Below are 27100 nucleotides of genomic sequence, written 5' to 3' on the forward strand. Positions count from 1 at the left end.
TCTTGATGGAGCTAGACCTGGGTCAGGCAGATTTAACAGATGGATGTGAATTTGTTGTTGGAAGTGATGTCGCATATAAGGCACCTTTTTGATGTCTTTTGCTCTAGCTCTGGCTGGACTCCTAGTTAGTGAAAAGATTTAGGTGCTGTGCATACAACTAGAATTTGCAGTGCTATATCATCTTAGTGGTGTTACTGGGAGCCACTTCATTGAAAGTCCTCACCAGGATTAGTTAAAATGGTGTTACTTCCTGGGATTATTTGAGTTGCTTACTGTTTTCTTTTGTGTGGGTGTGTTTGTACACGTCCTAAACTGAAGAAATATGAATGAAATCCAAAATTTTTTGAAACTTGACCTCTGTTTCTGACTTTCTGCAGACTTTTAGTGCATGTGCGTATATTCCCATGAACTTAAAACCAAAGAAAATACAATTTTGGTAGGGAGTTCTGGTACACACACATCCCCTCACCCAAAAAAAAAGGGCAGACTTTCCCTTTGAAACTTTTTTTCCATGTTACAGTGATTCTTCATTTCTCACTTTTATAAGGGTTGTGGATATTACCAGCAGATCAGTAACTTTTGGCACGGAAGTTGATTTTATGGGGTCTTTTGAGTCCATAAAATTCATGGAGTTTTCCTGCTGCAAACAAGCCAAGCCAGTGCAGCTGCAGAGCTTTCAGTGGATATATTTTTCTTCACCAAACTACTATATACTTCTGTAGAAGTAGACAAAATACATGTTCTTGACTTCTGTGCTCTCACTTCCTTTGTACTGTAGTTCATTTCAGTTTCCTGAGGACTGATAATACATTTCTGGAACTAATTCAAATTCTCAAAAATAATGAAATTAATTGTGTTGCTTCCTCTGTAAACTGCTCCTTGATTTATTAGTTATCTTGGGCAGCAGACAAAATCTATGTAAGTTTGCAGAGCTGTCTTTCTCAAGAAAGGACAAGGGAGGAATGTGGCATTTGTTAAAGTTTCCGGAGTTTAAAGACTACAGCTTTCATTTCCTGTCTTTGGTAAGAGGCTTTTTCAGACAGACAGTAGTTGGACTATTTATTGGCAATATGGAATTTGGATGAGATTCATCCAAATTGGATGTTGGATTGTTTTGCTTTGTTTACTTACCTGCACTGTGGTCAAACACTAGAATAAGTTGCCGATGGAGGTTGTGGAAGTTTGGAGGTGTTCAGGACTTGACTGGAAGTTTCTGTGTAAGCCTGTTTGAGCCTTGCTTTGAGCAGGGCTTTATGCTAGAAAAAGACTGTTATTCAAAGGTTCTTTCCAACTTAAATTATTCTGTGATGTAGTAATTTTAAGTTTTGATAGTCCTCAGGGACAGAGAATCCCCCACTCTTTCCAGGCTTCACCAACCACAGTGGTGAAAAATTCTCATATGTCTAGTTGGAATTTCATATCTTCCAAGTCATGCCCATTATTGTTTACTTCTGAACTGTCTCTGTTTCTAATATAACCACTCTGTTGAGGACAGGAATAAGATTTGTTTCTCCGTTTCTTATTCTGAGTCTTGATAAACACATTCCCATCACCTTTTCCATATATATCACATGTTCCAAGCCCCTTGCTGTCTTAGCAGCACTTCCTTGTAGACATTAAGACAAAGTGAGGAAAAATACTGAATTGCTAAGAAAAGATGTACAAAAAAATTAATAAGCTCAACTTGGAGCACTAAATGATTGTTTGATTCTGCTGTGCTAATTAAAACTTTCTTCCTAAGAAAAAGTTTATTAAAAATAAAAAATAAAAAAATTGAAGTTCATAGACACCTTCTGTGATATGCAAACTTTGTGGCTAACTGTATGTGCAAATAAGAGATGGAAAATGAAGGCTTCTATGGTCCCACAGAAAAAAAAGGGAGGAGGTTGGCCCCAAGGAATTTATTGCCTTTAGAATAATATAACTGAAGAGATTATATAACTTACTCTAGATAGTAAACAGTTCAAACAGAATTGCTATATGACAAGGAAGAATCATTTGTATGTGATTCATAAAGAATGGAGAGTAGTAACTTGCTAATGTGCAAACTGCTCTCATCCAGCCCTTTGTGCTCTTCACTATATTTCTTCCTATACTTTTCTTCACTTAAGAAGGATGGTCACCTTTCTCCCCCCACCCCCTCTTTTAATTTGCCCCCCCCATACCTTTTGTAATTAATGATGAGCAGATGCGTTATAGAGAAAAATGAGCTCATGACCACCCTTTCAATTGGTTTTGCCTTTTGCTCAATTTCCAGTTTAGTTTGTATACTTGATTTTGTTGTTCAGAAATAGAATGGAATATTACTGGTATCTCAGCTGCATTAGAAGTATTGCCAAGCAAACAGGGTGTTCCTTCCCCTCTGCTCAGCACTGGTGAAGTCTCATCTGAAGTCCTGCATTCAGCTCTAGGCTCCCCAGGAGAAAACTGATAAGCCACTGCAGAGAGTCCGGAAAAAGACCATAAAGATGATGGAGGGACTGGAGCATCTCTCCTGTGAGGAAAGGCTGAAGGAGCTGGCACTGTGTAACCTGGAGAAGAGAAGGCTCAAGAGTGAATGCCATCCATGCATATAAATACCTGAAGGGAGGGTACAAAGATGATGGAGCAAGTAGTGCTCAGTCACAGGACTTTTCTATGATTCTGTGATGTATAGTACCACTAGCTGCTTCTGGTTGAAGAGCCCAGGATGGATATGAAGTTGTTGTATATTCTACTCTGTATTTACAAAGACATTTTTGAATGAAAGCATCTTAGCGCCACCTTAAAAGTGTTCACACAACCTTAGAAAGAAAGAAGTATTTTCTTTTTAATGTATACATGTTTGTCATAAGAATGATGGAAAGAAGAAGAAAACAGAGAAATATGAGGCATTCTGCATGGCCTTGTAGTGGCATCTCATCTGATCTTCTATACAGAAATATCAGTTCAGGGAGTGAGAGCTTAACATACAAGGAATTAATATTGCTTGGACTTTGTATTGTTGGAAAAAAGGCGAGCCTCCTATTTCACAGAAATTTTGCCAACAGCAAATCAACAGTTTTTCAGTTGTTGAATAGTCTGTCATGTATGGGAAGGGTCACATCAGTGACTTGACATGAAACTTAGGAAAAGGCTGTGGTTCTTAGTAAAAAACAATATGGAGGAAAAAAAAATATTTCCCTTGCAGCTACTGCCTTTAATGTTCATTTCACATGAGCATTAAATGTGATGCAGGAAGCCTTCTGATCCATCTTGGGCTGAAAGACCAATGTGTGGTGTGGGATCACTGTTGTTCTTGCTCTGGATTTGTGCTGTTCCTTCTGTTGGGGTTTTGGGTTTTGATTAATTGTTTTTTGGGACAAAAAGATCATATTTTTTAACCTGCCAAGCTATTGCCCATCGACAACAGCCTTTCTTTTTTGATTTGAAACATGTTACTGTTTTCCCTACAGATTAGTAGGAAAAGGAAGGGCTTGTTGGAATGGCACACTGCTGTCATCTTGTTGCAGAGATGCACCTTATAAGTTGTGTGTGTTGTGGTCTTATCAGAATGCAGGTGTCTTGATAGAAATACCACATTTCTCAAGTTTACCACTGGAAAGGGTTTCCTGGGAACATCCTTCATTCTTTACATGAGCCATTCTGTTAACCCTCCTTTTACTGTTTCTTCTTTCATGTTACTATGTGCACATTTGCATCCACTTATACAAGTTTTAGTAAGTATGTTACTAAATGTGTTACTGTACAAAAATTCTCATGTTTTTATTGTAGTTTGTGTATTGAGGAAAATTTCATAAATTTCATGCCACACCTTTGAAACAGAGGAGCAGAAGCTGTAGTCTTTTCTTTTTCAAATAGTGATTAAGTTTACCATTACAAATTCTCAGAATAGCAGTCTGTCCTGAGAATGAATTTGGTAAAGGAAAAGGTAATCAGTTAGAGTTTCTGAGACTCCTCTGTGGATGTGACAGTAGAGAGTGTTTGCACTTGTAGATAAATTGATTTTCTATAAAGTAGTGGTTTTTAAATACAAGGAAAGCAAATATGTTTTAAGTTTAATTAACTCCATATTGAATATATTGCCCTTGTTTTGCATTTGGTGTTTTCCTGGTTATACCACATCAATGTGAACAAGTAAACTGTGTATATTAGACCAATACTTCTGCCTTAGCATTTTATGATACCTACTTTTTCAGTGTAGAAAAATAGCTACTTCTGCAAATAGTACTCTTAAGACTGCAAGACAGAAGTCCCTAAAGGTCATTTAGCAATGCTCCAGTGGACATTTTCTTTCTGATAGTAACAAGTGGTGCACGTAAAAAAGATGCCCAGATTTTAGCACTCTTTGTTCATTTTAGCTCAAATGTCTTGTGTGTTTTTTCTTGCCCTGATTTTAAAATATAAATTTAAGGATCAAAGAGGCTGTTCCTAGTCTGAGCACACAGGTTATTGTGCTTCTATATTGTTATGTGAAATAATTTTTTTTCTATTTCTATAGTAATTTTTTTTTTGTCTTGATGACAACAAAACTGATTTTTCTGGAGCCTGATATGACTCAGTGGAAGGAAAGTCTTTGCTCAGTGCCATTTTATAGACTGCTAATTTGCTAACATTAGAAATAACTTTCAGTCCTTCCAGTTTGTTACTTCTCTCATGAATCCTAGAGTTTAGAATGAAATTGGCTTTTGAAGAAATGAATTCTAGTTGTATTGGAATACTTTTTCTATGTTGGTGGAGCCAGGCTTTTATGCTTTCATGTTGACATAATGAATTTTGAACATTGTTCAAAATGTGAAGTCAAGATATAACTTATTCGTATCTTTAGTGTTTAGAACTTGATTATTAATCAAAAGTATCTCATACTTGGAGTCTCTTCCAAAAGGTTTTGACATAATTTGTTCTATTTCCTTTTCTGCTATATTCTAATTGTCATTGTATGTAATGGCAAGAAAAAAACATCTTTTATATCCTATTGCTGGGAATGAATAACAAAGATTTAAATCTTGGTAGCATGTAAAAGTATCTGTATTAAGAATAGCTGATTTCTGATGTGTCTTTTTGTTTTGTTTCTTTTTTTTCTTCCAATAGAAAACTGTTGCATCTCCAACTGTTTCACGCCTTACAGATACTTCAAAATTCACGGGGTCTCACAAGGAGAGGTTTGATGCCAGTGGGAAAGGAAAAGGCAGAGCTGGCCGAGAAGATCTGGTGGATAACTCAGGATATGTATCTGGTTATAAGCATGCAGGCACATACGATCATAAAGTACAAGGAAACAAGTAAGGCTGAGGGTTTACAACACAGAGGGGGATAGAGTATATATTTTGTAAGGATGATGTTATGAATCCCACATGTTTTGGTTATTGTGAATGTTGAGACTATGTTGTCAAGAAGTTGTCTTCAGGAACTGGAACTGATTTCAACATCTGCTGAGCTACTTGCAGCACAATGCCACTTCATTACATTCCTCATGCATATATTGGCAAAAATAAATAAATATGTAGGTATGAGAAATACATCATTTTGTTGAGCTTTAGGGAAAAAAAAACCCAAACCAACAAACAACAAAGCCAAAGTCAAGAGCAGTTATACTACACTTCATCAATTCAAGCAAAATATCTCAAACATTCCTAGATGTTCAGTTGCCCTGATGATGTCAAAGAGAACCTCTTGAAAGGTGGATCTTCTGTAGCAGTCTTTCTGAAGAATATCCCATTACTTACGCAGTTTCATTTGACTACTGTTTTAGGGTTTTTTTTTAAATGTCTTATATGGGATCTAGCACTTTTCTTAAAACATTCAACAATATACTATTGGGAAGTAAGTGGTAGTAATATAGTAGGTTCTAGCCTGTCATTGTCATAAACCACCCATGGAAAACTGAAAAAAAAAGCTATTTCTAGGACAATATAGGCTCTGAAGTATTTTATGTCAACAGAAAAAGTTGGTCAATACCAGCCCTTACTTTCCTCCTGTCTATGGTTTGTGCTTGTTCTTGTGTGTACTGTAGCATGGTTCTGACTGGCTGGATTTGGGTAGAGCTATTGTACTAACCTGAGAGGTGAGGAACAAAACATTACTAAGAAAGTCTAGTTAAAGATTTTCACAGTTTTTTTTAAAGTCTGCACTGCCTCACATTGGAAGTGAAGGGGGCATTAAGCTAATAATGCTTTAAAATATTATTTATGACTTAACACTGCCAATCAGATTGCTATTAAATGAACGTTATTTTGCACATATTGTCACATAGTCCCTTCAAGCTCTAACTTATGTAAGGAAAGCTTATGGCCCCTTGGAGTAAGGACATTTACAATTAATATCTATGTAATTAGGTGCAATTTACCCACAAAGAAATCCCATTATAACTGGGACAACATTTAGGATAGATTCATTTGAAGCCAAGGGATTTGATTCCCTGTTTGCTCTTGCTGCCAAACTTGGGAGTAATAGTATTGCTGGGAATGGTTCTCCAGTGTTACCAGGAGAACCAGTCCCACATGTTTAAGGTACAGGCAGCTGAGTGTGACCTAGCTGGGGTCCAGAATGCCAAAAAAAAATTAATTGGAATAAAAATTACTTCTTTTTTTAAATATTGTTTGAAAAGGAGAGAAAAGGGCGTTCTCATTTTCTGCAAGAGCTGAACAAGTACCTTGATGTATTACTCTGATTCTCTAAAGTTAGGAGAGATAGGATGTTCAGTATTCAAAACCAGCTCTTTGCAGTTCTGCCTTTTCTTTCAAAAAGAGCTTGTGCACTGATTTTCATGTCCAAGTCAGAATAAAAGTTAATAGATGTGTTGCTCTCGCCCCACCCATATCAGTATCCAGCTCAGAGTACATAAACGTAGGTGAGCAGTCATGTGCCATGCAAGTGAACAGTCTGTATTTGGCCAATGTATGGAAAGGGAGCACTGGTTTTCAGCCCTTGAACTGTTCATATTTTGTTCTGCTGACATTGTGTGGTAGCCTGTCTTGTAACTTCGCCCTCAGTGACCCTTTGAGCCCATACATCAGCCTAAAACCAAAACAACAATAGCAAACAAAAGGCAAGGGTTTCCTTCTGGACTTGGACATCCTTTTGTTTGTTTATAATTTATTTTGATGTTTGTTTGTGAGTGGGAGGAAAGTTTGCCAAAACACAGCACACGCTCTTGTAGATTTAAATGGATTCTCCCATGGATGGCTTTGGTTACCTGGGAAGATTTTAGATGTATGTAAAGATGTTCAGGATGCAAAATGTTCAGCTTTGTGAACCCTTTCCAAGAGTTACCCAGTGTTCTTGAACAGTGAAAGATTATCCACTCCTATGTTGCACCTGGGGACCTGTCACACACCAAAGCAGAAAATAGGATACTTGATACCAACAGTGGCTAAATTATTCTGGCATGGTAGTAAACTGTCTAAATGTAAAGAACCCTTTTTGTCAGTGGTGCCTGTGCAACTGAAGGTGGCCCCAGGGTTTTTTTAGTGAATAAAATGTCTGAGCCTAGAACCCTTGATGAATCTTTCAGCTGAGATACAGGCAAAATCAGTGTCCCTGTTTTTCCTTTTGACTTTAAGACTTGACTAATAACTCAGTGATAAGTGAAAAGTCCTGGACTCAGCCTCACTAAAGGGTGAAGTCCAACCTACTGCAGAGTCCAGGAGCACACTGTTGACCTGGGAGTTTGTTTGTTGCTAGCTATCTGCCTTGTCTGGCACATTGGGTGACACTTTGCTTTTAGGTACACAAAGGACAGGCTTTTTCTATACCCAAATACAGAATGTCTGTAATGCCAGAATGTTTCCATACAGGAAGAGTGATTGGTTAGGAAGATTTTAAGATATAATTAGGTTTTAAGTTGTTAGTTCAAAGTGAGAGAGATCAGCTCACTCATAAGATAGAAGGCGTGCAAGGGAGTAGAGAGTGTGGACAGATCCAAGCTGACATGTCTAGAAATTGAGTTATAAGAGGCTAATGGAACGAGTTGAGGTTCTGCCAGAGTTTACTTTGCATTGCTTGTGCAGTATAAAATCCCTGCCATGAACCAAAGCACTTTATTTGGACCTGATGGAAACTTTGAAATTCTTTCAATGGCATAGTAAGCTTGGGATCAGAACCTGAGAAGATGGTTCAGATAGCAGTATTTTATTTTGAGAAACACACTTCTTTTTTCTTTGTTTCTACAGTCTGATAGTTTTAAACCTCAGTGATACATGAAAAGGAGTCATTCTGATGTGACAGTTACAAAGGAAAGTTGTTGCTGGGAAGATACTACTTAGTAAAGGTTTTTTTCTTTTACTGTGTTTGGTGTGAAAGATAGTGACTATGAATAAAAGCATCTTATGCAGCTGTGTATTAGGGGTTCACTACCTACTTAAGCTCTTACTATTCCACTAATATTGGTAGGAAATTAAAAGCCTAAGTACTTGCTTGATTATTAGCTCTTAAATTCCAGGTCTGCTTGGGAATGAGGCAAAGTACATTTCCTTACTCATCTGCTATTCCCTCAACTCTCAGGACAGTAAGTACAGCTTATACCTCAAGGATGATAGGAAAGGATAGCTGAGGAGGTGCCCCATTTTCAGCCCTTAGAGCATATTGTCTTCTGATGCTGCAGACTGTAGCTAAATGTCATGTCTGAAGTAAGGACACGGGAACCTGATAAGGTTTACTGTCCTCTCTTTTTCAAGGGGCATCTCAATTCATTCCATCTAAATTTCCAGCTTGATTTTCAGCATCTTCCACTATGTAGCACTGTCTTATGTGACATTTATAAAATCATGTTGTTCCTAGTTATCTTTGCTTTCATTATTATAGTAGATGCTACCAAAAGAAATGTGATCAGAAAGTTCAGATAGCTTTTAGAAATAACTGCCTTAAAGAACAAACACAAATTTTATTTAAGTACTGTGGCAGTACACAATCCCTACCTGTATATCTACTGAAGCTTAAACTGACCATCAAAACCTTAACAAGACAGAGGACAAGAAATGAAAATCCTTACTGGGGCAAATGAATAGTCAGTACAAATAATTTTCTAAAAATAAAATAGTTTTTAAGTAAAATATGCAGCAGTAAAAAGGGAATTTCTTATTAGTGCTTGCTTACTAATTCCATTTAGTTACTCCATGAGCTTTAGTTGAGTTTCACTGGGAGTTTTGCAACCATAAGTATGAAAACACCAATACCAAAAATGATTGTCCTGCTCTTTGTGGTTATCAAAGCTATCACAATAGCATTACTGAAAAGCAGATATTAAAAAACCCACACAGTTTCATGAGTCCTATATGAACAGTTGTAATTAATTGAAATTAAATAGTTAGAATCCCAAGGGAAATGTTGAATATTATACTATAGCTAAAATTTAGCCCCTATTTTTTTAAACCTATGATACGTCTTACCTCCTGTTCATCTAGGGAAGGGAAAGAGAGATTTCAAAACTACTCACTTGTCACAGCTTGTGTTTCTCATCAGCACAGCGATTGTCTTTCAAAGATACTTTGAATTGAAGTATGTATTTTAGTGACCTTACCTAAATTAAAAATTCTGACAAATTTAAAAGTCTGACAATTGTTTAGCCTTATACAAAGCTTTGTTCACAAATTACCATTTCATTCATCTGTATTTTCCCTCTATTGGCTCAATTAATATTTTTATGGTAGTTGGAATTAGGCAGAACAAAAAGGCAAATGACTACTATGGGTTTGACTTGCAAGTGATAGGTATCCCAGCCATCTGTAACCATCTGTAGAGAAAATCCTCATGTATATTCCTCCAAAACCAAAACTTTAAAGTTGTAATTGATAGGTTTTTTTCTTAAGCCTTTTCATAGTTATGAAATGAATTTTAATTCTTTGTGCCTGCATGTATGATAGTCAAAACATAACCCTGCCTTCAGGGATGCATGTATTCTGAGGGCACGTGCCTGTCATCTGTGAATAAGAATTCTCTGTTTGCACTGGCTAAGAGCAAACCTTTTACCTTCATGATAGAGCAGATGTAACGTTGCACTGGTGTGTGTCCTCTTAACTGGCTGTCAGCCTTGCGTGTGTGCCAAAATAACTACACCTTTGTGTATGTTGTTTGTAGTGTGAATATTATGTTTTTGGCTTGTCACTTAGTTGGTATTAAGTAATGTAATGCACAAGACTTGTGTAGGTTTGTGTGTGTGTACACATGCTCTTTGGATCCAGCTTAAGTAATTAAACTGTATAAGTGTTGATGAAAAACTTAAATTTTACTAGGGCCAAGCTCTAGTCCTACAGCTGATGCTGTTCAGCTTGGCTGGCTGGGGACATTGTCATTCTCCCTTCATAGCATGAAGGTAAAGATCTGAGGCTTTTATGGTTTTACCTGTCTACCCTGTTCTGACAGAAATCACTCTTCAGCAATTCTAACATAGACTTAGTGTAACAAGAGGAGTTTCTCCATGGAGAGGAAATAGGAGAGTTAGGGTGAAAGCAAGCTTTCCTCTGAGTGCTCTTAAGAAACCGTTTAAAACTATGCTCTGCATGGGGCCTGTATTTTCCTTTGCCCCAGCTTTGTGAAGCAAGTTGACACTCACTGTATAAACACACGGTTGTTCAACCATTAGTAAGTATAAAGCTGTAGTATAGTGAGATGAGAACAGGAAACAGGAGTGTCATACATTGCCTAGGGACTCAAGTCTTGCTTGGACCTTTATACAAGTAAATACCAGAAGCATAATGACAGCTCTTAAACTTGTGTGAGATTCCTAAAGTCTGGAGTACCTCAAATTAATACATGTGTACCTCCTATATTTGGAGTATTTGCCTATAAAATATCATTTAACATTCAGTTGCTCATTTTGTGCAACCCCCAAGTGCCCATTTGGCTTACTTAATATAAGCTGGAAATGATGGTCAGGGTTGTTCTTTTTAAGTCTTCAGAATCCTAGAACTACTAAGAAGGCTGTAGTTGCATTTATGCTTGCTCACTATACTCAAAACTAATGCTTTCAATGATGTCCCAGCTAAGAATAATTCTTCTGGAAGTAAAAGAATACTGCAGATAGAACCTCCACATCTTAATTGGCAAAATAATTTATTTTTGCAGGGAGAAATATCTGTTAATATATTTGTTATTTTTTTCATGTTTTCCACTATATTAACCTTGGTCTATTGCTTCAAAAACCCTATGGAGAAGCTGGATTTGAAAACAAGTTTAAGATACAACTCTTGACTTTGTCAGAAAACGTTTGAATTGGCTTATTTCATTCAATCTAATTGATCATTCACTCAAGGTAGACTTTGGCAAGAGTAGGTCTGATTATAAATAAAAGGAGGGGAAATCCAGCCACTTGGCTGAGCATTCTTGACAGACATTTGCAGTTCTGGTGGTCTGAAGCAATTTTTTTAAAAAGAAGTTATCACTGATATTCATGCACATGCACACGTGCATGCACACAGGCACTGCTTGAGGGCATGTATGTACATGAGGGCAAAACTACAGAAGAGACTTTTTTCTCTTTAAACCTTGCATTTAGAAATTGACATTGAAATGCCCAACTGACATAATTTGGAAAAGTGATAAGCTAGTATCATATTCCATTGCAGCTAAATAGCCAGTGAATTAATTTTCAAATACAGTTATACAGCATCTCTTCTTTGTGAGTTACTGTAAAGCTTATGGCACTGTACAAAGTGAGTTTTGATGTAAACATTTAGAAGGGTCTCTGATAATTTGCTCTTACCTCCAGTTATTTTTATGCAAGATTTTTCTACTGCTTTGCACATTTTTCAGAAAACATCAGAAACATGAGTAAAGTTAGACTCAACCAAATTAAAAATGTGGCCCTAAAAGTACACTCAGTTCATCCATTTTTGCATTTTTATCAGGATCTACATTTAGACATGAACAACAAAATAAGGAAAAAAGATGGCAGTCTGAGTACCCACAGTGGTGAGTTATTTGAAGTTCCAGTTTACATCAGATGAGTTTCTGTATGCTTGCATTTGTTCAAATGCTATTTTTAAACAAAATAATTAAATAATGTGAAATAATGCAGCCTGGGCTCTGTTAAATAGGATTATATTAATGCAACTGAAATGCTGTGTATGTCTGTAATATTCAAGCTAAATATGTACTAGATCTTTACAGAGGCTTTGTGTAAAGTTAGTTGACCTACAAACTGATGTCCTGTATAAAACTGTGTTGGCAAACTACTTTTGTTAGCACTGTAGTGTATGAAAAGGTAAGATTATAGGCAAAAACAAGTTATAGGGTGCCAAAAAGTGTGTTTGTTTTTAATCTTCGTGCTGGGTTCAGAATATATCAGCTTTGGCAAATTCTTGCAGCAGGGAAATTTTTTTGTACAATGCTTATAATACGAAGTAATTTGTCTTTAAATTCTTTAAAGCAGAGAAATGGTCAATGTTGGATAAGTATATTGAAATTTATTCTTAGCAAGGTCTTATGTTTCACAGATTTAAATATTAGAGGAGAAATATATATTTATACAGAAGTATAATTTTTGAATGATTTTTTTTTCCAATCATGAACCATTTATTTATCCGCATTATGCTTTATTCCTTTGCTAGCTTGTTTATCAGTCCATGCTGTTCCAACATCCATTTCTAATTCGATTTAGATGCTTTGATTCTTCATTTGCACAAATCTGGATGTGCATGCTGTCAGGACCTGATCATAAAGGGTGGAGGCAAAACTGTTTTGTCTTTGATTACCTAGAGCACTAAGTAAAATTTAATCATTAAGCAGTTGGGATATGGAGATAGGTCTTGACATAGTCTTCCTTGGAACACTGTACACTATGATAAAAACCTTCAGTGAAGCTTACTAGTGTTTGTTCTTATTTTCATTTGTCTTTCATCAACCAGGAAGCTGCTGTGTGCTGATAACTACCTGCAATATTTCTAATTGCAGGCATTGCAAACATTAACATGCAGCTGTACTAGCCTACTGTGTTCACTGTGAAATTTTCAACACGGTAAAGAATTTTTACATGATCATTTAACCTTACAAGTTTACTTTTTCTCACTAATTTAACACTGAATCTTCTTTTCATTACTGCAAAAGATCAACCTGAGCATAGCATTTCTAAATCTTAACTATAGTAGATAAACATGTCCTAAGCAAAGATTTTTAACCACTTGATGAAGGGGGCCAGGCACCGTCCAGTGCAAAGCACTGGGCAAAATCTTATCCCCACTGCAGCCAGTTCCAAAATTCTAGCTGGTGTCAGCAAAAATAGAACCACCATTACCAAGGGGTTAATAAGCTTAGTATCCATGACAAGAGGTTATGGGGGAGCACAACAGTGATTCTCTATTTCCATGTCTTTTTTTCTGTTAATTTAAAACTACTACTCTTCAATCTTTAAAATAAGTAAAAGAAACTTGAAGGGGGGAATCATATACTACTAGTTTGTACTAGGTTTTTTCAGGAAAAGGAAACAAATTTATATATATATATATATATATATGCAATATATTTTTACACTGTTTATTAATGCTCGAAAGTATTAAATGTATCACTTTATCTGTGTGAATGTTAAAGTAATGACAATGTTATGGATGTTTTAAACCTTTTGAAGTTGTCTTGTTAAATTCTAAACCCACATTAACGATGGAAAAGCTACTTTGTCTGCAACATTATTGTTGATGTTTTAGGGAAAAAGTTCAAGTGCAGCAGTTGTTTTAATTAGCACTGTAAAAGCTTGGCTTGACAAGTTATAGTGAAATCCATATTTTAAACACCATTTTGTTAAAGCATAGCTTCTCATAAAGTACGTTACTGCTGTTGACTGACTGTATAAAATTGTATTTTTAGTTGGTAAAGTGATCAATAAATGTGTTACTACATCAGTTCTGGGATTTATTGAAGTAAATGGTATTTGCTGATAAACTTTGTAAGCAACAGTTATTTTACAGTTTTGATATTAATTTAGTTGCTGATGAATTTATAAATTAGATCAAAATACTCTCTGAACATCCAGCTGTCTGGTTCTGAGCAGAATCTATTTTTTCTTTACTGTTTATTTTCCTACTTTGAATAATGACTAAAGCTGACGATTAATGTTTTGAGGATTCTAGTATGATGCTTTAATAGCCATTATAATGGTGATCCACCAAATGAGATCTGTCAGGGATGAAGCCATTTGTTCTTAACTATCTACCTAAGATAAATTGATCCTCAGTGCAAAAGCCAGAGTTACTTCTCTCAGTTTCTTTAAATGGTGTTGAGAATATTTTACTTGTAAGGAAAAAAGTCATCTGCTACATAGAACATTGTTTTAATGATGTTACATCCAAAAGCAAATATGGACCTTTTGTTTATAAATAACGACATCCCTCAGCTTTCCAGTAGCAAATACACCATTATTTTATTCAAGAAGAAGATTGAAGTATTTAATTCACAACTTTTGCATAATTAGTAATGTGACAAAAAAAAAGTTAGTGTTGCTCTAGAAATGCAGCAGTGTCAATTGACAGTTTGTTAATTGACAGAATGATCAGTCAGTTGCTAACCAGTGATTAGCAACTGCAAGGAAACATAGCTAAACAGCTTACAGCTACCCTGTCTCTTCTCCAGTTGTTCCAAAGTGGAAATGGTATTCCTTGTTCTCACACACCAGGCAACCTTCTTTAGAACTGCCTTTTAAGTGAAATCTAATACAGCTGTGTCCTGAGATAGCTTTTCTTTCTGCATAGAGACCATAGACTATCCCCTCCTGTACTCCTTTTAACTCTTAGCATGTATGGTTACTGAAACTGTAAAAAAACATAGTGAAGCAGGACCAAATTCTTCACCATTCAAAAAGCCTTCAAGATAGGGGAGGATTGTGCTCTTCTGCCTATGAGAATATAAGACACTAAGATCTGTATTTTCAAAAAAAGTTAAGGATTTTTTATTATTTTCCTGTAGGACCTCTAGAAATGCCCACTCATCCCTACACACCACTTACACATCATGACTTTAAAATTAAATAATCCCCCTCTGCTAGGATGTGTTCTCTTTACTCCAGGAATACAATTATTTGGGCTAGTTTTCAGTCTGTGTAGCTACACTTGCAGTAGGTATGCACTCCTGCTCTCATGTCCGTACGTCACAGGCTGATCTTTCCTGGTTCTGTCAAACTGTTCTACCACAGCCAGGACTGCACAGACAGAGCTGTGGAGGGAAAGGCTACCTCTGCCAAATCTGAGTCTTCAGGGGACTTAACTTGGTCTTCTAGTTAGTTTTGTTTTTTTCATTTCCTCAGCTTTCTATTTAACTCCCTGCACTGATTTATTAATGATGTAAACTAACCCAAACACACTGAAAGTTCACATGCTTATTGATAAGTATTCATTAAATCCCCTCAGTCATCTCTTCTTCATAACAATAGTGGACATATATTGAAGGAACCAAAGGCAGGGATGTTGGTGGTCTGGGGAGGAAGCAGCACAGGAAAATTGAGGGATAAGAGACTAGTCCCTGGTCTATGCAGTTATTTGGTGATGGCCTGGATCTCTTAAATGCCAGCTGCCCTGTCTTAATAAATTTAATTTCTAGCTATTTTCTTGAGAGAGGGGATTTTCTTTCTGTGAACATTTGGCTGCCAGCAGATACTGGGCTGAACCCAGACAGCAAGCAGGGGCTTTAGCATCAGTTACCAAAGCATTCAGAAGACTGGGCCAGATGCATGTATGTCTTTTAGACAGCTGGAAGTGCATACCAAAGGGACCAGGCAGTCCATAACAACTGCTTGGAAGGCTACATGGTCTGATGGTGTGTGTCTCTGCACAGGAGATGATAGAATTTCTGGGACAGTTACTCAGCTGGCTGCACATCTAATCCCAATTACACAAGGGATCCAGTGTGTGCTGGTCTGCATTAGGTAGGAAGGGAATGATGACATGGGATTGTACCAGCAGATGAAGTGTAGATGTGACCTTCATAGACTTGCATGTCCATATTCCAGCAGGAGGGGAAAATAGGGATCTAGGCACTAGCCATTGGATAGGCTGTCTGGAGGGAATCTCATTAAATGTATGCATGTTTCCTACTAGCAGCCCTTCATCCTGGTCAGCCATAGACAGGTGGTTGGAACTGATTTTAGTTTTGTTGGTGGTGCTGGCTTGGTTTTTTTTAAGTGTGGAGGGTTTCTGTCCATCAATACTACCATCATAAAACAACTTTGCCTTCTTTGCAATGGTACTAACATCTGTTGTTGCCTGTATTGTTACAAAAATGTTGATTTGTTGTGTTTCTTAACTGATAGTAGCTCCTATTAAATTGCTCAAATTGAGTCTCAAGGCATGTGCATGTCTGCTAATTCTTGATAGAAATTAAAGTTCTTTACATTAAAACCATTCAGGCAACCATTTTTGTTCATTACCGCAGCTAAATTAAATTATTTTTAAAATATTTCCTTTTAGTAGTATTTTGGTAGATTTATTCTATTTTAGTACTACTAATTTGAACTTTTACTACAAAGCAAACTCTTTAAAGGAACATCTCTTACATGTTTCTTAGTGGAAAAAAATCTTGTAGTCATACACTGACATTTATTCAGTGAGAGTAGGTTTCATATGTTGACGTCACTGGACCAGATGGAATATAAAATATGAAAAGTATAAATACATTTTTTGTAATCTGACATTAAAGTTCTATTTTTATATGTAAAACATATCAATAGATAGATATATATACATATTAAAATTGGTATAAAATGTTTCTCATTATTTGAAATTCCATCTGTCAGCAGTATGAAGTGTGTTGTATGTTAATTTTGGGATCTAATTGCCATGACAAGATGTAATCTTCTTTTACTTAAGTAAATCTTGTCTGCCTTAAAGCAGCATCACAGCATTTTATCCTATATGCAGTCTTTGCTTGTTATCACCTTCTCATCCTCATCGTCCTCATCAACAGCACTTGACACTGGCTTTCATCTTGAGCTGTCTCATTCTGCTCTTCTCAGTTTCTTGTCTGTCTGCTCTGTGGTGTCCCACCCAAGACTGGTTAATGCTCGTGGTCAAAAGGAATGACAAAAGTCAGTGGGGCCACAAAGTTTTATTAGTAAATTACACACTTGGCATGGAAATTGGTATGTTAATCCCTGACCTACTCTGTAAGCCAGCAGTGGGTTTTGGGTAAAGGGGTAGGGTCAGAGGGAAGAGAGAAAGGAAGCGATGAATTAAAGAGGGGAAGAGAGAGAGAGAGATCATCTGTATGGCCAATGGGATGTGCAGAACCCTGGGGTGTGTACCTGGCCTTGACAGGAGTTCTGCAGATGAGTTTTGTCTGTCCTGAGGACAGGTTTCTTGCTTTCTATGCAAATTAGTTACCATTTGCAGTCTGTTCTTTCAGACCTATCTGGACATGGTTTGTAGGGTCACAGGGGTGGTCTCATACACTCCTGCTGGATTGACAGCAGGACAGTTGACAGTTCATGCCTATTTCTTCACTGAACCAGAAGGATGTTTGTCCCTGCTCCACCTCCACATGGTCCTCTCCTTCAATCAAATCTTGTTCTTGGAACAACCCCCCATGGCTCTCTGGTTATTGGTGTTTGAGACATACACATCAGCCCCTTGTTGTCTGAGCTTCTGCATAGTCCTGGGCTGTAGCTTGATCTCATTTAAACATTACCTGGGATCATTTTGGACCAAGTGGCATTTCTAGTTCTTTTTAGAAGTAATATGAGATTGTCTTAAAAATTTAATTTTAACGAACATTTTTACTTCTCTGCAGAAGGCAGACCATATAACAACTCCTGTTTTAATTACTGAATAAGTAGCTGTTTTCCTAAGATATTTTACACCAACCAGAATGCCATTAATTATGATTATTGATGCCATATGTTAAAGTAAGAGCACTTTATTGCTAAATACAAGTGGATGTTGAACAGGAAGTATGAATTATTTGTGATAAATTAAGGCATATTTTTTCACCAAAGTAATGGGGTTGTGAGTTTTCTTTTTGGAAACAAGTAAATCCCATATTTCATGGACCTGTGAAAGGAAAGATCTTTGGCAGGATACCAAAAAGAATCCAGTAGGTGGTGCACCAGGCATAGAAGAGACAGGCAATGGTCTGGAGATCTAACTGCCAACTAGAAACCGTTTTCAATTGAAAAAAGAAGTCATCACAAAAAATCAAAAATAGATTCTCATCCTCAATGAGAAGTCCAGGATATAAGCAAATTTAACTTTGCCAGTGAAAGTCTTGCATTTCTATGCAGCTTCAATGACTACATCTGGAAGAAAACCAAATCTTACTGCTAAAAAGACAAAACTTTTTGTCCCAAAGGCTGCACAGTATGATATTGCTAGAGTAGAGCAGGGTGAGTGTGAACTACCAAATACCTAATGCATGACATTGAGCTGAAACCCAAAGGTCACATCCATTTTTCCTGTCACACAGGAGGAAGGAAACAGAAAGGCTTGTGGATCAGTTCCTTGTCATTTCCACTGCAGGATATGTGTCCTTTATGTCCAGTATTGGCTCGAGATACTCCTCTGTACAGCCCATGTGCATGTCTTCCTCCACAACACTACCTCCAGTTATTGGGAAAATTCCCTTATGTCTACCTAAGCCGTTACCTCCCTGTGCCCCTGAAGCATTCTGACACACTGCCTGCCAAGCAAGAGACAATTTTTGGCCAATGTACACAAAATTCAGCCAGCCAGCCACCACAGGTATACACAAATGACTAAATAACTGAAGACTGCAGCCTTTTTTTCTTCAGTAAAGACACTGTCAGAAACTTCTATGTTTGTTCTCTGTGTTCTAACTTCCATTTTATAAATTGGAGATGTCAGTCATTGTTTCTTCTAACTTCCAGTCTGTGTCATTTTTCATCACAGTTCTGCATGCGACTCCACTAATCCACATTGCAACTTCAGAATAGGATTTAAATGAAAGACAATTATAACACTATCTTCAGAGAAGAAATAAAATTTAAAATACTACACTGTATGTAACTTGCTTGTATCTTAGAATTATAAAATAACTCAGTCTGTAAGGGACCTCTCACATCCTCAATTGTCCAACTTCTGCTTAAATGAGCTCTCTGACTTCAATGTCAACAAAGCTGCTGCATAGTGTTGTGTTGAGTCATATTTCATAAGTCATCTCTAGGTGCTCGACCAGTGGAAAAAATCCTTCTTTCACATCCAGCTGAAATTGTCTTTGTTGCCATGGAAATGCTAGCTGCTGCTTGTCATTTTACTGTTCATGTTGGTGAAAATCTGGTTTCATCTTCTCCATATGCCCCCATGTGGGAGATAGTAAATAGATTCTCCTTCTGCTCGCTGTCCCCAGTTCTTCTCCACAGTAAACAAAAACATATCTCTCAGCCTATTCTTAGTATATGTTCTAGGCTATACCATCTTCTCTGGGCTCTTATGTTTTATGACCTCTTTTTTATGTGGGGAACCCCTAAGTGGAATACAGTATTGCCTCAGAAGTGTTGAGTAGAGAGAAATAATTTCTTCTCTCAATCTGCTCTTGTTAATAAAACCAAACTTGCACTGCAGTCATGTTCAGCTCATTACCCAGGCAAAGCCCAAATTTTCTGCAGAGCTGGTACATAACCTGTCAGACCCTGCACCTGCTGCAGGGGTTTATTCTACCCAAGGTACCACTTTGCATTTGTCTTTGCTGAACTCAGTTATGTCTGCCAGCTTCTCAACCTTGGTTAAGTAAACCATGTCCAGTTTGTTGTTTGCTATACATTTGTAAACACATAACTCCTTGTAATTCAGAAATTATCTTGTTGCTTTGGGATTGGAATATGAAAAGTAATGTAAATTTACCCAGGATGCATTTATTCAGAATAACTTGCTCTATTGACTCACCTTTTTAAAGATTGGTAGATAGATAGAATCACATGATCAAAAAAAAAAAACCCCAGTTATAACTGAAGATGATGGCCCTGAATATAAGTTGATGGGTCCACTTTAGTCACCTAAGTTTGAGCACACTGAGGACGTTATGTGATTTTAGTAAATTGCAGTGTTTTTTTCTTGTTCCACAATTTTCTGGCTGCATGTACAGGAAATCAAGTTCTTAAGAGAAGCAAGAATAAAGATACTAGAATCTATGGATTCTCCATGTGAGCAAGTTCTACATACAACATGTGCTGGGGAGTCATTTCAGCTGAAAAGAAACTAGACAACACAAGTGCTTTTTAGAAGATTTATAATGATTAACTTTCTATATGCTACCCATAGCTTTAAAGAAAGGAGGCTGATAAATGTATTTCAGTGACAGGTCTGGCAAAAATTATGTAAAGCCTTTATTTTATTTACAAGTAAATCATTGTGAGAGCTTTTAAAATGCAGGACTAAATGCCTGATGTGTTAGCTGTCTCCACAATTAAAATCAGATGGCTAAAATAAGTCTGCTAATTTAGACCAGTTAATGGCAGCATGGTTTGCCTGAGAACAGCTCTGAAAGCTGCAATCTGCTAGGCAAGAAGGTGACAGTGGAGCGCTGCTGAACTGGAAAATGTTGGGCAAGCTAAAAATTATGCTGTGCCTGTATTTATATGAGCATACATATTTAAAAAAAAAATAAAGTTATAAAAAGAATTCACGAAAATATTAAAATTAGTCTAATTGTAATTACTATATTCTAATACTGTATCTTGGCATAACAAAATGATAGTACCAAAGCTAACGTTCAAAACAAAAAATAAATTTATTTTTATTGCCAAAGGGGTGCTTAAAGGCACAATATGCAGTTACATAAATACAAAGAACCAACAGAATGGAAATTTAAATGCAACCAAAGAGCACTCAAACCAGGTATTTCAAAACAGCAGCCCCATTCTGAATACATCAGAAATCCTTTTTCCCAAAATGCTTGCAAACCCATTCCAGATTTCAAAACAAGCTAGTAGGAGTATAGGGTGCTGGTGTTGAAAATTAATGTCTTAACAAGTCTGCCAGTGATGTATGGATGTCAAGGCACTAATTGATGACAGAGGATGCCAACTGAAAAGGTGCCTCCAAAGTGAATTAATGCACAAGAAACTGATGAGACTTGTTAGATGTCTCTGCTGTATCTGTGCTGCTGAGCATGCTACAAGACAGCTATTTTTAAATGAGACATGTGATGTACCAGAAGCATTCCAGCCACTGAAGCATGAAGCTGTATGTAACCAGTTCACCACACTGCGAGGCTGCAGTACTATATGTGTGATTATCTTTAAAATAAAAAAATATTTAGGCAAAATTCAAATGGTGAGTGAAGTCTTGTAGGTTTTTTGAGTGTTTCACTTCAGGTTTTTCCTGAACTCACCTAACTGTACTATTCACTTTTGAATGAAGCTCAAACTTCTGTGAGAGCATTGCAATATCACTGTTTCAATTAATACATTTGTACCTTCGACTGTTTGATTCTGTTGCTTGGGAAGACTTAATTTTAATGCATTATCTGTACTAAATTGCACCAAGATACATTTCACTCACTTATCACTCAATGGACAATCATCTATAAAAGGAATTGATTAAATTAGGACTTGTACAAGTGTTTAAGTCAGGAAGTATGAGCAATGCCAAAAAATCTTTCAGATTTGATTGATAAACTATCTTTTAATTCAATAATGTCATGAATCAATACTAAGGTGGGTAATAAATGTTAATGAAAAAAGTAAGTGCACTCAAGATAGCATGGTAGGACATTAAATCAATGCTGAGATAGTAACTGTACACAAAACCTTGACAAATCATGTAAATCTAGCCATTTTTCAGAGGAAAGAAGATTTTAATTTTTTTTTAAACTCATATTTCAGGGAAAGGTTACTTTGTGATGACCATTTTAAAAAAATCCATTGTGTTACATAAGTTGCTGAAATTCATCTCCCATTGACAGCACATGTTAGAGCTATAAGGGAAGTATTAGAAACAAACTTGCTGACTTTGTGTTAATGATACTTTTAGAATATCTAGGAATATAAAGAAAGCAATAGCAAATTTAGAACAGCAACATGCAACAGCAAGGCATGTAGAAAATTTAGTTTGCTATTGAACAAAAATAATTTTTGACAATAGGCTCTGTGGCCAAAATTGATGACTAATGTCAGTAGCATTGGGACTTCATGTACTAGGAAGGCTGGATACTGTTTGAATATGATGACTATTCTTTAACTTAGTCTTACACATGAAATGATGTGATATCTTTCATACAAAGGTAAGTATACAAACTGTCTGCTTTGAAATTTGGTAACAGGGAAAATTGAACAGATAAGTTTACTTGCAAAAAATAGTACAGAAATAACTCCACAGAAGTCACAGAAAACATAGGAAGGTCTCACAGTTGACTTCCACTCCAAATATACTTCTTGCTATATTGTTTAGTAAGTTAGGAGTGCTAGTTATACTAGTAACTATTAATAGAAGTAGCTATTTTCACTGTGGCCTTTAATATCAGTGATAAAGCAATAAACTACAATATGGATGGCAGATGGAAGCTTACAAAGCAATAATATGGCAATTTGTTTTGCAGCTCCAAAGATGATTAAAAACAGAACAGCTACCCAGGGGAAACAGCATCTAATTTTCTTCCCTGATCTACTGTAAGCACAAGAAAAGACATCTCCAAGGGAAAAGAAATAAAGCCATCTTCTCAAAAACAGTTGTGTATACCGTCAGTTTGTAAGTGGGATTTATGTATACCTGTGAATACCTGTGAATTAGTCAAGTCATATCCTTATAGGACAGTAATATAAAAGCTTAAGTGCAAAATATAGTAGTTTTGTATTTCCTGAGTTTTACTTTGATCCCCACTTCAAAACTACAATCTGAACTAATTTTATATTTCCAAAATACAGTCCAGACTGATAGAAATTTGATATTTTACAGCAGCCAGAGTAGCTCAAAATAAGAGTCTTTTAATTTAGGTGAGCATAAAGTTAGAAGAGGAGCAAGAATAAATTACAAATTCTGTTTGACTTTACTATTAGCATCCATCAACCTGAGACTGTGCTGCATCAAGATGACCTGATCTAAAAGCTCACATACCCTGAAAGAGAGAAGATGACAATCTTTTTCTCCTGTTTTTTATTCTCTTTTTCATGTTTCCAATCAGAAGTTGCCAATGCACATATTTTTTACCTTGCACAAACTCCTGTGTTCTCTGGATTCCTCTGTGAGCTCATGTCATATGTCAACTTGCCAGAAAACAAGTTGATCAGGAAAAAGAAGACTCTCTTCTCTGCTAGATTAATGAACTGAACTGACTTGAAGAATTGTCTGATGAGTGCCAGAGGGAAAGCAAAGGAATGTACAGGACTCTGTGGCCAGGAGCCATGGATCAGGGAGTGAGGTAGGACAAGGCCATGACAAGGCAGATACAGGAATAAAAGCTATCCTTGGTTGCATCAGCAAGGCATTCATTTCACTCCTTTTTTTTTCATGAAAATTTTCTCATTGTTACAAACCTGGAAAAAATAATGATTTTATTTTTGTATTACCATTGCAAAAAGCTATAAAAAGTAGAAGTAAAACTAGCAAGTTTCATTTTAATTACCAAAAAAAAATCTTAGTGTAATGCATGACAACCAGCTTTTAAAGCAGCCTATGAGAAGCCTAAGTACTATTTCTCCTTTGCCACTTACAGTCACTTGTTCCAGTTCTATCATAATTTTCTACATCGTATCTTTTGAATATGTCAGGTATTACATCACTACAGTTAACCAAACTGGAAAGCTGATCTGGTTGAAAGATAACCAACTGGGGTATTTTTTTGGTGTTCAAATATATATATAAATTCTTTTAGATTTATTTCAGGATTCAGCCATACAAACATCTGGTTTTTGTGAGAGGGAAGCAGCAGATATATTTGGTTTTGTAACACTGCTGCTCAGCTTCAGTTCACATATAGACTTAATTGCTATCCCACCTGAGTCAGAAAAACTTCAAAAGTAGTAATATACTGATGCTATTTTTTCAATAAAAATAATTAAGTACCTAAAATAACTCTAAAGCAGATGCCTTTTCCTTGGTCCTAAAAATTTAGAGTCAGACACAGGATGAGGGATAAAGGGTTTTTACTTTGGTATTTAGTAAGGATCTTTATGGTGCACCACTTCACCAAGGTGGAATGCATCAAAATGCACACCCCTGGTAGATCACACATACAATTTTATAGACCTTGCAAATTAGTATATCTAACAAAGATGCCTCAATGAGAAACTTGAATGAATAGCATGATATCTCCCCATCCTGAAGAATTCTCCCCTGGAGGGACCTAATCCTAATTTCCAGGATGTGTTTTAAAGAGGAGCTTGGTTTCTCAAGATAGCTTAGGGCTTTCCAGCCTCTAACTGCCAGGCCTCTGGGATGTTTTGTCTTCTGGCCCAACAGAATACCAGGACTATGCTAAGTTATCAGACTTAAGGAATTAAAAGAATGCATGCTAAGAGCACTGAAGATACAAAAAAAAAAAAAAAAAAAAAAAAAAAAAAAAAAAAAAAAAAAAAAGTAGGTATATAAAAGGTATGTAAAAGAAAGGGCAAAAAATCATCATGGCATCAAAACAACTATTCAGGATTCTCATGTGAAGCACCTGGGATTCCCATGATGCTGCCAAGAGTTCTGTGTTCTGCTGTATTGGAGTTCCTGTGAAACCACAGTTGCTTTTAAAGGGAAGTTCCATCAAGTGTTGTCAGTCCAACATGCAGAGGCAATATATTCTTCTGCATACTCACCCACTGGTGCAATATAATCTTTGTGAAAGGAAAAAAGTTTTAAATACTTATCCCAGCTCTAAGTCTACCTCACTCAGACTACTGCCAAAGGCTGGTTTGTTCCAGCTGCTCATTTTGAAATAGACTAAATCCATGCATGCATTTTGAAGTGGCTTCTGAATAGCTACAGGAAAATATGCTTTAGATGATGGTGATCAAGTGCAGAAGTACAGTTTTTCACCTCAGCATGAAGCTTACCCACTTTTTAGGATACATTCTCAGGAATCACCACCTTCTTTACAGTGATATGTCATAACTGGAATTAGGCACTGAAAGTCCCTCATTTCAAAAATGTAACTACAGCAATGTTGCTCTGCATAGCTGACAGTCCTAACCTTGTCTTCCATAGGCTTTCAGGACTTGGTGTGTATTGGTTACACCTTTCTTAACCCTAGTTGTTAAGAAAACTCCAACCAACCAACCAACCAACCAACCAACCAACCAACCAACCAACCAACCAACCTCCAAACTACCCAATGCATTATGAGAGAGATCTAGGGATTTCAGGTGACAAATTTTTTGGAGAGAATGTCAAAAAGGAGTAATTTTCTACTGTCAGAAAGCAGGGATGGCACATCACCTACTTCAGAGCAAAAGGGCAGACCAGGTGGGAGCATGACTGGGAACATCCATAACCTCAGCATATTTATAAGAAAGGCAGGTAGTGTCTTCTACACTTCTTAATACTTAATTGGGTTAGTACAAAATGCATGATGAAGCTATTCTGCAGTATATCAAGAATTTGGTATTAAACAAAAAGAGGAAACTTTAATTTCTTGTTGCTGCTTGAGGGACTTTTTGGGTGATTTTTTAATGGTACAACTAATAATATTGATTACATGGTAACCTTTGCAAAAGGATGCTAGAAAATACTGTCTTTCTAATGCCACTTAGTATAAAGCCAGTCCTTGCTCAATACCCTGCATATCCACACTCCAGGATAAAAAAACTGCTATGATTCCAACTTTTTCTTGAAAGCAAGTATTGATAATAGATGCATATGCAAATTAAATCACTCTCATATACATGGAGAACACACATCAGGTACATAGATCTGTGTTTGATCCTCCTTAGGTAAGAAGCTACAGGACAATAAAAACTCAGTTTCTAAATATATTCAGCTTTTGCCCACAAAGAACATTTTAGATCTGTCATGTGAGTCATAAATATAACTTTTTTTTTTTTTTTTTTAATGTAGAGGTCTTTCTCTTTTTATGAGAATGAAAGTGGATTGTTCGTTCCCTGGGTTTTGAGGTAGTCTTGGGCCTATCTCTGCTGAACTCTTTGACAGTATTTCTGTAGGAACAACTGTAAAGAAAAGGTATTAATATAGTACAGGAGGCATCCAGAGTAAAATCTAGCCAGGATACAAGGAGCAAAGTATCTGTTTCTAAACTGTGTCTCAGTCTGTGTATCAGGCATTATCTTTATCCCTCCCCTGATTTAACTCCATGTGTAACATTTTCTTTTGGAAAGAATTTATAAGTCCTTAATGAGCTTAGTTTCCATATCTGAGACTGCTGTTTCCAAGAACCCTGGGATGTTAGAGCATCATGTCATTATTGAAAACTTTCAGTTTTCAAGCACTGAATTATGAAAAACACTTTGTATTTCACATTACTCAAAGCTGAAGAAACAATTCAAAATTTACTAAAGTATGTCAATGGCACATCTAAATTAAGTTAGCTCTTCAAGTCAGCTGCATCCTGGGCTACATCAAAAGCTGTGTGGCCAGCAGGTAAAGGGAGGTGATTCACATGCTTTGCTCTGGCGAGATCCTGCCTGGGTTGCTGCATCCAGCTCTGGGGTCCCCAGCACTGAAAGACCTGTTGGAAGCATTCCACAGAAATAATTAGAGAAGTAGAACATATCTCCTCTGAAAAAAGACAGAGAGTTGGGGTTGTTCAGCTGGAGAAGAGAAGGCTCCAGGGAGAGTTTTTTGTGGCCTTTCTGATCTTAAAGGGGACTTGTAAGAAAAATGGGGACAGACTTTTTAGCAGGGTCTTCAGTGATAGGAAAGGGGGAACAGTTTTAAACTAAAAGAGGGTAGATTCAAACTACATATAAACAAGAATTTTTTGATGATGAGGGTGGTGTCCCATGCCTGGGAACATTCAAGGCCAGGTTTGGGTAGGGCTGTGAGCAACCTGGTCAAGTTGAAGATGTCCCTGTTTGTCGTGGGGGATTGGACTAGATGAGCTTTAAAGGTCATCCTTTAAAGGCCAGACCATAACCATTCTGTGAGTCTATGATCCATAATCTAATCAGCTCAGCCAAAACAAATAGCAGCTGCTGCCACTACCTGCAAACAGATGAAAGGGGGGTGGGAGCCAGTGGAAATTCGTATGCAGGAATTCCAAGCCTTCTGGCATATTTGAAGGAGAAAGATAAGGCAACCTGGGGGTTTTTGACCCA

The 27100-nt window shown here is 36.8% G+C and overlaps 1 protein-coding gene across 3 annotated transcripts in view; it reads left to right on the forward strand.

Annotated features, from left to right (window-relative positions):
• Nucleotides 1-23508, forward strand: part of TPPP (tubulin polymerization promoting protein) — a 70069-nt gene extending 46561 nt beyond the window's left edge. The window contains exons 4-6 of one of the 3 annotated variants that reach the window (XM_056484795.1): nt 5071-5261; nt 22444-22592; nt 23026-23508. In XM_056484795.1, the coding sequence (XP_056340770.1) occupies nt 5071-5261; nt 22444-22459 (207 nt within the window). In that variant the 3' untranslated portion in view covers nt 22460-22592; nt 23026-23508. Of the gene's footprint in view, nt 1-5070; nt 5262-11822; nt 13809-22443 lie in introns of those variants that run through there. The other 2 variants (XM_056484797.1, XM_056484796.1) reach the window with 2 other exon arrangements.
• Nucleotides 23509-27100: the final 3592 nt, after the last annotated feature.

Source organism: Oenanthe melanoleuca, chromosome 2 (assembly GCF_029582105.1).
Source record: "Oenanthe melanoleuca isolate GR-GAL-2019-014 chromosome 2, OMel1.0, whole genome shotgun sequence".
Lineage (NCBI taxonomy): Eukaryota > Metazoa > Chordata > Aves > Passeriformes > Muscicapidae > Oenanthe > Oenanthe melanoleuca.